Source organism: Cyprinodon variegatus, unplaced genomic scaffold (assembly GCF_000732505.1).
Source record: "Cyprinodon variegatus isolate N-32 unplaced genomic scaffold, C_variegatus-1.0 Scaffold63, whole genome shotgun sequence".
NCBI classification, from domain to species: Eukaryota; Metazoa; Chordata; class Actinopteri; order Cyprinodontiformes; family Cyprinodontidae; genus Cyprinodon; species Cyprinodon variegatus.
In genome coordinates this window covers 1,742,468-1,753,103 of record NW_015150516.1, presented here as the reverse complement: position 1 = coordinate 1,753,103, position 10,636 = coordinate 1,742,468, and the positions used below count along the sequence as shown (strand labels likewise).

General features: G+C 36.6%; 2 protein-coding genes across 3 annotated transcripts in view; both read left to right on the top strand.

Moving 5' to 3' along the window:
• Window positions 1-4,917, top strand: part of LOC107082809 (four and a half LIM domains protein 2-like) — a 13,322-nt gene extending 8,405 nt beyond the window's left edge. The window contains exons 3-6 of the mRNA XM_015371676.1: window positions 699-873; window positions 993-1,162; window positions 3,554-3,740; window positions 4,085-4,917. Of these exons, the coding sequence (XP_015227162.1) occupies window positions 699-873; window positions 993-1,162; window positions 3,554-3,740; window positions 4,085-4,236 (684 nt within the window). The 3' untranslated portion in view covers window positions 4,237-4,917. The remainder of the gene's footprint in view (window positions 1-698; window positions 874-992; window positions 1,163-3,553; window positions 3,741-4,084) is intronic.
• Window positions 4,918-6,781: 1,864 nt separating this feature from the next.
• Window positions 6,782-10,636, top strand: part of LOC107082825 (uncharacterized protein C7orf57 homolog) — a 14,505-nt gene continuing 10,650 nt past the window's right edge. For both annotated transcript variants that reach the window (XM_015371702.1, XM_015371701.1), the window contains exon 1: window positions 6,782-6,910. The gene's annotated coding sequence lies outside the window, so the exon portion shown is untranslated. The remainder of the gene's footprint in view (window positions 6,911-10,636) is intronic.

Genomic DNA, 10,636 nt, shown 5'->3' with positions numbered 1-10,636 from the left:
TGATTAGCGAGTGAAACCTTGAAAGCTCACGAGATCAGGATGGTCTCACGAGGCTAACCAGTAGTGACTTTAACACTGAAATACATGTCCTCAACGAGCAGAGAAAACAAAATGCAGAAAACTTTCAATATTAGCATAGATACCAAATTATTTATACCAGTTCTAGAAAATAGTGCATAGGTTTTCTTTGTCTGAGGATGCTAATTACATTCAACATGCATCTGCGTTAGTAACCCAGTAATCATCTTAATAGAATCATAAATGAAACAATATTTAATAGTAAGGAGTAAAGAAAATGGGTTGCTAAATGGCTCAGGTGTTTATATCCCCTATTAAAGTTCTTTATGCTCATAAGATTGTGTTATAATTAGTCCCCATTGGGGAAATGGTCTGAGCATTTGACTGTAAAGCAGGGGAGCAGCTGTGTAACACTAGTTGCATCAGGAAGGACATCTGGCGTAAAAGCTTTGCCAAGTGATAGCGACCCTGACTATAGGGCAAGCTGGAAGGACTCAAATAAAATTCTTTAACTATAATTCTTAAGGCAGTCTAAGCTAAGATTTAAAAATAGCTCTTATTCCATTCCAGCAAATAAAGAAATCTTGTTAATCTCTCTTTAATTATTTTAGAATGTGTTTAGCAAGCTGAATATTTAAGTCAGTTAAAATAAAATCTGACCTCTTTGTCTTTTTTTAAAGGATCTGTCCTTTAAGGACCTTCACTGGCACAGCGAGTGCTTCCTCTGCAACATGTGCAGCACATCCCTGGTAGATCGGCCGTTTGCAACCAAGGACGACCTCCTGATGTGCACTGACTGCTACTGTGCTGAGTATTCCTCCAAGTGCAATGCATGCACGAAGACTATCATGCCAGGTAGAAAAAATTTTTTTGCTATTTCTTTAACGATTTAAATACACTATACATGTTCATTTTGAAAGAAGATTGAAATCTTTAAAATAAAGGAACTCTGTGACTCAATATCCCCAATAAAGGGACCAAGAAGATGGAGCATAAGGGCATCAGTTGGCATGAGAAATGTTTCACCTGCAAATCCTGCCAGCAGCCCATGGGCACTAAGAGCTTTGTCAAGAAGGATGGCAACAACTACTGTCTGGATTGCTATGAGAAACTGTTTGCCCTGCAGTGTGTCCACTGCAAGAAGGTAACGAGCCCAATCATATTCCATCATTTTAAGTGTCAGCTCCCTCTCTCTACTATATAAACCAATATACGCGAATTTACAGCACATTGCATTCTTTCAACACTGTTTGAAGCTTCAGCACTGTTTGACTAATTGCACTGCAGCAAGTTTGATAAATAACAAATGTAGAGAAAAAAACAGATGGTCAGGCAGGCAGGAGTCGGAGGCGTATTTTTGTCATAAAAGTTGGCGCAGGGAGTCGTCATCTGTTACACTGGTGAAAAAAGTCAGCAACAAACAGATAAAATGACTACAGAATGGTGTCACACTGTTTTATTAAGAGGAAGAAAAGGGTTTAAAAAAAAAACAATCTACATCATATTTAGATTAAAATTACAGATATTGAGCCAAGTGAATGCAATATATTTTAGTCTTCTAAATAATTCTTAAAATCTAGAAAGAGGCTTGATTTTTAAATTAGATTAAGCGTGATGATAGTTAGGCTTTAGCTTAAGTCAGAATAAGCTTGGTGGATTGGCTGTTATTGCTAATTTCCGTTAGACTTTAGATATAATTCCAAATATTTATCTCTGTTATCCTCAGCTTTAATCAGTTAGACTGGTTTTAACCTTCAGCTTTAATGTTGCTCAGCCTTTAGCTTGAATCCCAGTTCTCACTGTTTTTATTTTAACAATTAGAATTCATGTTTAATTTGTTAGACATCAGTTTTTCAGTAAATGCTTTCTGCTTTCTAAGCAGTTTGTCTATACCTTTTTAAAAGTGACTCTATCCTGTTTTGATTTTTTTTTTTTTTACATAATTTGCCTTAGGTTTTTTTTTTTAGCTTTGGGGATTCAGTTTTAAAATTGTAAGGAATTTGTGTTTTTTATTTACCTCCATACTTTTAGTGTTAGTCAGATTCAGAGGTGGTTAGAAACTAGTTACATTTTGCTATATTTACGTGAACAAACTCTAGAAGAAAAATTACTTTTCTGGAGTACTTGTACTTTACTGTACTCTTTAGTTTTACTAAAGGTATAGTGCAGGATTTTTGCGAATTTTTGAAAAGACCCGCCCTCTCCACTTTAAAAAAAAAAATGCACATGCACAACCCTGTACCCGCTCCTGAGAGGGATTTAGACAACTTTTATTGGAATTTTGTAAACATATAGTGTATATTCAAAAAAATTAAATTTAATACAGCTTTTCAGAGTCCTATTGCAAGGGTGTGAGGGCATGCACGAGCCCATTTCTCCTTGTGCATACCCTGTTTAAAAGTTGCAGTTTGCATCGATCATACAAGCTTACTTTCCAAAAGAAGATTTGCTATTTTTCCACTATTTCAGACTCACCGCCAGTAAGTGAAAATGGGGATACATAAACATATCACCAGAATGATTGACAATTAGGAGGACCACTTATTTTTATGATCCACCCAGATAAAGAACATCCTCTACTACACCTTTAAGATATATTCTTGTCAGTATAATAGTAACCTTAGTTGATTAAAATGTCTGCCCTACCCTCCACAATAACTTGAGATTTTTGTAGATTAAGTGAAAATACATTAGATATTGTAACCAGAGGTTGTTTCTCCTTTGTTTGCATATATACAAAACCTACTGTTAGGATTGCTTTTATAAGTTTGTGCTAAAAAAAAAATGGTTTGGAAAAGTTTTTCTTCTACCCAAATATACTATTTCATAATAATGCTACATACTTGTATTTTAATTTTACTTTAAAATACTAAAGTTTGCAAAAAACTCTAAATCTAATTACATCATTTTTAAATGAGATATTAGGAACCAAAATTACTCTGTTATGTATCTATATAACTAAGAACTTCTTTACTTTTACTTGAATAATTTCTTGCATGACAACTTTCTACTTGTAACAGAGTAAAAAAACATTAAAGTAGTGCTACTCTTACTTGATTAAAATTTTTGGATATCTATCTATTCACCTCTTGTCAGCATTTATCTTATGATTCATTTTTATTTTCTTTAAGATGTAACAAAACATGACTGTTTAAGTTGTTTTAATGTTTGCTTCCCTGGTAGTAAAACTTAAGGAAACATTCTGTTTTTTTATTTTTACCTAAAATGACCATTTCCCCATGATAGTCACCTCTTAGCATTTAGCTTTGGGTTAAACCTTTAGCTTTTTGTACTACCAAATATTTAGATTTCTTGATCTCTTTTTTCATTTTAAAATTTAATAAAACCTAAATATAAATGGTTAATCAATGAAAAGGTTCTGCTATTCTGTTCCTGTTTTTTTTTTTTTTTTTATGAAAAGGTTCTGCTATTCTGTTCCTGGATTTTTTTCCCCCCGTAAATGTTGTTGTCATTCAAGATCTGAAAAGTTTTTTTTTTACTTTTTGTTTTGTCTTTTTTTCTTTCCATTTCTCAGCCCATAACAACTGGAGGGGTGAGCTACCATGACCAGCCCTGGCATAAGGAATGCTTTCTTTGTATTGGCTGCAAAATGCAGCTTGCTGGCAAGAGATTCACCTCTCGAGATGATGTCACCTACTGCCTTGAGTGCTTCTGCAACTTGTTTGCAAAGAAATGTGCCTACTGCACCGACCCAATAAGCGGTAAGTTGATCTTACACAATTCTTTTGATCCAGTTTGGAATAAAAAAGTTTAAAAAAACTATACTTTTTAAGTTCCTGCTAGACCCTCATAACTGTCTCAGAAAAAAGTATAGTTTTCTTTAAATAACATGTGTTCATCATTTTTTGTCATTGAAGGACCTGAAAATATTAACCAAAGCCTCTTTCAAAGTGATATTTGGTTAGATTTTAACACCACCAAGCTGAAATGCATATTCTCAAGATCATATGCTTCCCTCGGTACCCTAGTGTGTCCAGTCACCATCAATTACAGACTTATTGCATTACAAAAATCATGAGACTCCGCTTCTATGTTTTAACTTAAGGTCTCGGTGGCAGCAAGTATATTTCTTTTGAGGATCGCCAGTGGCACAACAATTGTTTCAACTGCCGAAAATGCAGCATGTCGCTGGTTGGTCGAGGCTTCCTCACGTTCGAGGAGGACATCCTCTGTCCCGACTGTGGTAAAGACATCTGAGGATCTCAGTGGAATAGACAGAAGAGTCAAACCAGCTTAACGGAGACAACTCTGCAGCAAGTTTAAAATATGTCAGTTGTTATATTATTTTTCATTTTGCATAATATATACTTCCACGCTGTCTTTCTTTGTTTTGTTTTGAAAGAAAATCTGCAAAACTTGTGAAACTTTGTCTTAAAGAACTCTGGAGTGTAAGTCTTTGTGGCCTAATTACTGCTAAGTTAAACCAAATAACAGCATTAAGATACTTTTAAAGGATAGAAATCTAATAATTGTTCCTACTAATGCTTTTTTCTAACCATTTTAGATCGACTAAAATGTATAACTACAAGTAAAGCAAAGTTTGATCAGTAGTTATTCCTGGATTTCAGTCAAATTAAAAGCCTGTTATCAGTTATTTGGATCTGAAAGAAACATTTTTTTTTTTTTACTTTAGTTTGATAACCTGTCGTTATGTTGTCTTTATTTTTTTTATGAACTATTTGTTCAGTTTTTTCACATACTGGCAGATTATGGTTAATTATTGTCATCTGTTTAAACTAAATCAAGCTCAGTGTTTCCTGATGTCTAATAATTTCACTTGAATAAGTAGCATATATGAAATAAAAGCATTAGGTTGTCAAAGTAAAACTACATCTCAGCTGATTACTTTCGTCTGTCTGTCTGTGTTAAGGATAACGTGAAAAGTTAAGAAGGAATTTTAATTAATTTCATTAAATTTTGGTGCTGATCCAAATCATAATCTGGATTCAGGATTTTTTTTTTCTTTTTTTATGATTCTCTAACGTTGTGAGATAGGGATACTTGGCGGAACACGCAGTTCCCCACTAAACCAGAGGGTGGCAGCAGTAACTATTGACATCCTCGGCATAGGACTCAAAAAGTCTGTAGGTGTTTTACTGAAGACAAAAAAACAAGAAATAGGAACATTGTTGCTTTGTTAGCAAGATCAACTGAAAACTTATGAAAGGATTTTATGGATATTTTTTTACCAGAGGTGCTCCTCGTGCCAAGGAACGATACATTTAAATTTGGTAAGGATTCCGATCATGTGCTAATTTCAGCTTTAGGTGTAAGTCTCAGTTTGGGGTAAAATTTCCTCCTTGGTGCAGATCTCTTCTATTTTCTGTATGTATTTGTTGGTTCTTTACCAGCCTTAAAAAAAATTCTATGCTATAGGCAATGATATTCAACCTAGAGATGCTAACTTCTTTGTTTGTAGTTTGTTGCGGAGCAGTATAAGGCATAAAAAAGGGGGAAAAAATAAAAATGGTACTGATGCCCTAAACAAATCTTGGATGATTCCATGTTGTTTCTTCTATGTTTACGTCTATGTTGTTTACATGTTCAGCCAGTAGAGAGTGGGTACCCCTCAATATAATAAAAAACAAAAAAATACTTGTAGACTGTTGCAACTCCTAGCTGCAGATTTGATGCTATGGTAAATGATCATTTATCATTTATTTTAAGAAACTGGACAAAAGGGAACAAAATACGAATTAAATCTTTCAACGTTCTATTAAAAGAAAATTCAGTAAAAGACCTTAAAATGATTTGAAAGTTGTAATCTTAGACACTGGTGGTTCTAGACAAATTTTGCCAGGTTGGCACGTGTTTGTTTTAATGGGAGCACAGAGCAAAATAGAAAATAAAAATAAAAAAAAGGGTAAAAGTTCATAATTTAATTGATCAATGATCCTTAAAAACAAAAGATCCCATCTAAATAAGTCTATAGCTACATTTGCAACTGCTTGATTTTCAAATCATAGTCAAATAAGCGTGTTAAAAATGTCTTTGGAACAATCAGTAAAATATTTTGTTTTCATATCATCATACAAAAATTATTTGGCGTCATGTCTTCAGTAGAGGGGCCATAACAGGGGCCAGGACCAGTTCTACAGGGGCACAAGCACCTGTTGGCCCCCATCTAGAACCCCCCGTGAACTGAAAAACTAAAAACCATAACTGATTATCTTATTATCTTGTTTTATAACTTATTGAAAACACATTTAGGTGGTTTTGGTTTGGTAGTTTTCTACAGACTCAGTCCTCAGACTCAGGGTCTCAGCTTCAGCACAGACTATTCAAATGATTGCATTTGCAGTGATTAAATTACCTCCTCAGCATCAATCAAATGCTACAGAAGCATGGATTATGCTGCAGTAGATCAAGCTCACAAATACTACTATGTGCATTTATACTGTTATAGTTTTATTTCGAATCTTTTGATAGTGCTTAAATGCATTGGATAATAAAATAAACACTATTCACGGTATATTTTTGCAAGCAGTAACAACACAATAAATTAGGGGTAGAATGACACTGAATTCAGAGGCAAATGGAAAGCAGCCCACTGTGAAAACTTTCTAGAAACGTCCCTCATTTTAGCCTTTTTGCCCACCGAACAAAGATTACTTATTTATGTACCTCAAACAGTTTGTGTAAGACAGAGTTCTCACTCTTATCGTAGCTATAAGCGTTAACGTGCACGTGTTTAAAAATCTCACAGCGTAAGGCGTTGTCTTAATAAACAATCTTTGATTGTGGACAGGAAGAGAGGAGCAGGTGTCACCGGAAGCTGTTAGCTCTGTAAGAAAAAAAGCCCGAAGCTAGTGGCTTTTTAACTGCCGCAACCCAGCGCATCAAATATAAGAGAATATACAGCTCAGCCAGAGTAAGAACTTTGTACATTTTACTTATTTATCAGTCGTTATATGCGTTTTATTCAGAAATTAGCAGCGCAGCGGTGTAAAAATGAAGATATCGTTGGAAACTAGGCGGCTAATTCAGCTAGCAGCGCTTTGTTAGCCCCATAGCGGATTAATTTATTCCTCACATTAGCGCCGAAGTAAGAGATGGATAATATTATAAATAAATATTATCTTAAGAATCAAATAAACGGATGGTTTACATTTTTATATGTTATTAAAAGTCAGGAAATGTTAACAGCATTAGTAAGCGAAGTTTGGCCGCTAATGTCTTTTTTTTAACGCAGTTGCCAGATTTAAGTGATATTTAAACCACGAGATTCGTCACCCATCCTTTCATCTGCATTAATCAATTTGATTAATGAATTAAATTAAACATTTTCTTCCATTTTATTTTTTTATAACTGCTTCATTTGTAAAGCATCTGCCCGTCCTCCCCATTATGAATCTGGTCATCCGTTGCGCGCATCTTTTCACGCATAAATGAGTCCTTAATGTATTCATGCATCTGTTCATCCATTCATAATTCGCTCTGCATGCATATAGGTCCATCTATTTATATTACAGACTGACTTATATAGGGTTTTATGAGGCAGGTACTAGTGATGGTGAGATGAAGCCTCATGTGAAAATGTCACCACCTACTGGTGGAGTGCAGAACTACAGTTAGTAATATAATCAGATTTTTTTTTTTTTTTGCAATAGTTTTTCCTCGTTTTTTTTTCTCCCCCCATATAAGTTCCTTTTGAAATTATTAATGATTGGTGTATATAATAAAATCTTTTGTAAGATTTTTATGTGTGAAATGTCTTAGAAGAGAAAAATCACAGTTTTTCTGCCCTTTTTGATGAAATAAGCTCAAGCAGACAATGAAAGTGCTTGTGCAAATTGGGCATCGGTGAACAAAATGAAATATGTTTTTTTTCCAAACTTAATCGTTTTTCCAGAGTTTTTGGTTTTAATCGGGTAGGAAGTTATGTGTTCAACCATTCTTTTGGTCAAACCAACCAATCTAACTTTGGCAATGTTTTTACCCAATCTGTATTGTACTAGGGGAAACCAATACAAATTAGTCACATTAGCAAAAAAAAAAAAAGGTTTTAACGCAACTTTCAAAAGTCTGAAGTGGGTCTTGATCATCAACCTCAAGACACCGCCAGCAAGATGACAATGAGCCGGAAAGCAATACTACATAAAACTCATTAAATCTGTACCCAGTGGCTCGCTCAGATTTTGATCATTACATTGTTTAATCTAACCAAACTAGTTTTAACCTACTAGATCTGTTGTTTTTCCAACCAATCTATTCTTAGAATCCATCCAAACTCTATCCAGCTGACAGCAGCTCTCCTACAAATTACCACATCTTGACTGAATACTGAGGCTGTTTAAATGGCTGTCGAAGTTCCGGGTGAGCTGAACCCATTCCTGAAGGGGTCACGTGGTATGGCGGGGTAGCGAGGCTTTGGACGTCATCAATTTTGGCTCCTCCCCCAAAGGAAGCAAGCCTCGATACGCGCCTCGTGGAAATGCCCCCCACCTCCTCATCTCGGCTCATCTCATAGCATCACTAGCAGATACCGATTATATGGATTTGTTTCCTCCCCCGCTCACATGATTAAAGTCACACATTAACAGTGTAACTTAGAAAGGGAAACGTATTACAGATAGGGCTGGGTATTGTTCAAAAATTTTCGGTACCGGTACCAATACCGATACCTTCACTTCGATACCGGTTCCTGAACGATACTTTTTTCAATACCAGTTTTATAATATCAATTCGAAGAAAAAGAAAATTACTCAACATAAAAAAGTACAAATCTTGAGTTTTATTTTAAGCTCTGATTTTTCCATTTACATTTTTCCTCTTACATAAAAAAAAATAAAAAATCAGTGTCTAATATTCACTGTTACATTATGAGGACCTTTTTTACTTAGCAGTTTTCCTTTAGAAAAATTACCATGTCTGACAAAGAAGCCCGTTGAATGGGATCCTATTGACAGCGCACCGCTGGTATGTGGGGGTCTGAGCGGCTCCGACAGAAATATTGGAAGGCAGGATGAACTGACTGCACTGATTAAGTTTTCAGGTGGATTTTCCCACTTAAAAACATAATAAAACTACTTTATTCCCACTGATCACAGCAAATATAGCTGCAAGGCAAAGAAAGGATAGAGTAGCTCCGCCCAACGCGCGTCAGAGCCACTTTTCGACCGCGCAGCCAGAGCAGCAAAGCTGCTTCAGCTGCGCGTCAGAAGCTGGTACAAGCAGCAAAAAGGAAGCAGCAGACGCGATTTTGCAGCTCCTGCTGCGTCCAGTTTGAAATTGCAGCATGATTCACTCCGCTCTGGCTTTGCTCTGCCCACGGGCTGCTGAGAGGAGGATGGTCGCGCTGGCTGCGGTCCGCTCTTCTTGCAGTCAAACACCGAGCAACTTTCTGCTCTTAAATTGTTTCCGTCCACGATGTATTGCATTGCGTACTATTAGCATCATTCTTAATAAAGTGAAGCCACACTTTTGACCTGGGGGTCATTTTAAAGGGGTTCCACGACGCTCGCAACCAGTTCACAACAGATACACATGAACCCTGGCTGTAGGCGGGACCACCTGTGTATTTTTCCTGGATGACGCAATCACGTTAAGTGTTACAGCCAATCACCGAAACTTGGNGCTCGCAACCAGTTCACAACAGATACACATGAACCCTGGCTGTAGGCGGGACCACCTGTGTATTTTTCCTGGATGACGCAATCACGTTAAGTGTTACAGCCAATCACCGAAACTTGGTACTGAAAGACGAGGCATGTTTCGATACTCTGTAGAACCGAAGCATTTCGGTCGGTACCATAAAAGAACCGAAGTTCGGTACCCAGCCCTAATTACAGAGTAGGGCTGCAACTAACAAATATTTAGCAAATCGATTATTCTGTGTATTATTTTTCCGACTTATTGATTAACAATTGGATAGCAGAAGACTTTTTATGAAATTAAACCAGGTGAAACTAAAACTAAACTTTTCCACTTGAGTTCTGGAAAGGGCGTTTAAACAGACAGTTTATATTTTATTCCCTCTTAAACAGTGTTGGGCACATTACTTTGAAAAAGTAATTAGTTATAGTTACTAGTTACTTCTCCCAAAAAGTAACTGAGTTAGTAACTGAGTTACTCCACAATAAAAGTAACTAGTTACTAGTAAAAGCAACTTTTGCGAGTGTAAGAAATTAATAACTGGGGATGTCTAATTCTGAAATCCTGTGTTTGGGTTGTTATAGATACTGCAACATGTAGCTATATCTATCTATCTATCTATTCCATCCATCCATCCATCTTTCTCTCTTTCTCCATGTAGGCTAATGATCGTTCACACTCTCCGTAGTTCCCCTGTGGCGCGAGCACAGGGCGGCTGTTACGCGTCTTTAGCGAGCATGCTCGTTTCCTGTCGCTTGCGCGGTGAATCGTGCCGCCTGCGCTGTGCGGAGATGCAGGGGAAACCATATGTGATGGGGAAACGCAGCTCGACGTAACACCGGTATTTCCATCTGGAAAACACTGTTTTGCCGCTGGAGTCCTCCTCACTCTCCATTCCCCCCTCTCTCATGACGTTCGCACAATTCCTATCATGAAAAAAGGTTACCGGTAATTGTGCGACCTGAGTAACGTGCAGTAACGGGGTGTCGGCAATTGTAACTGC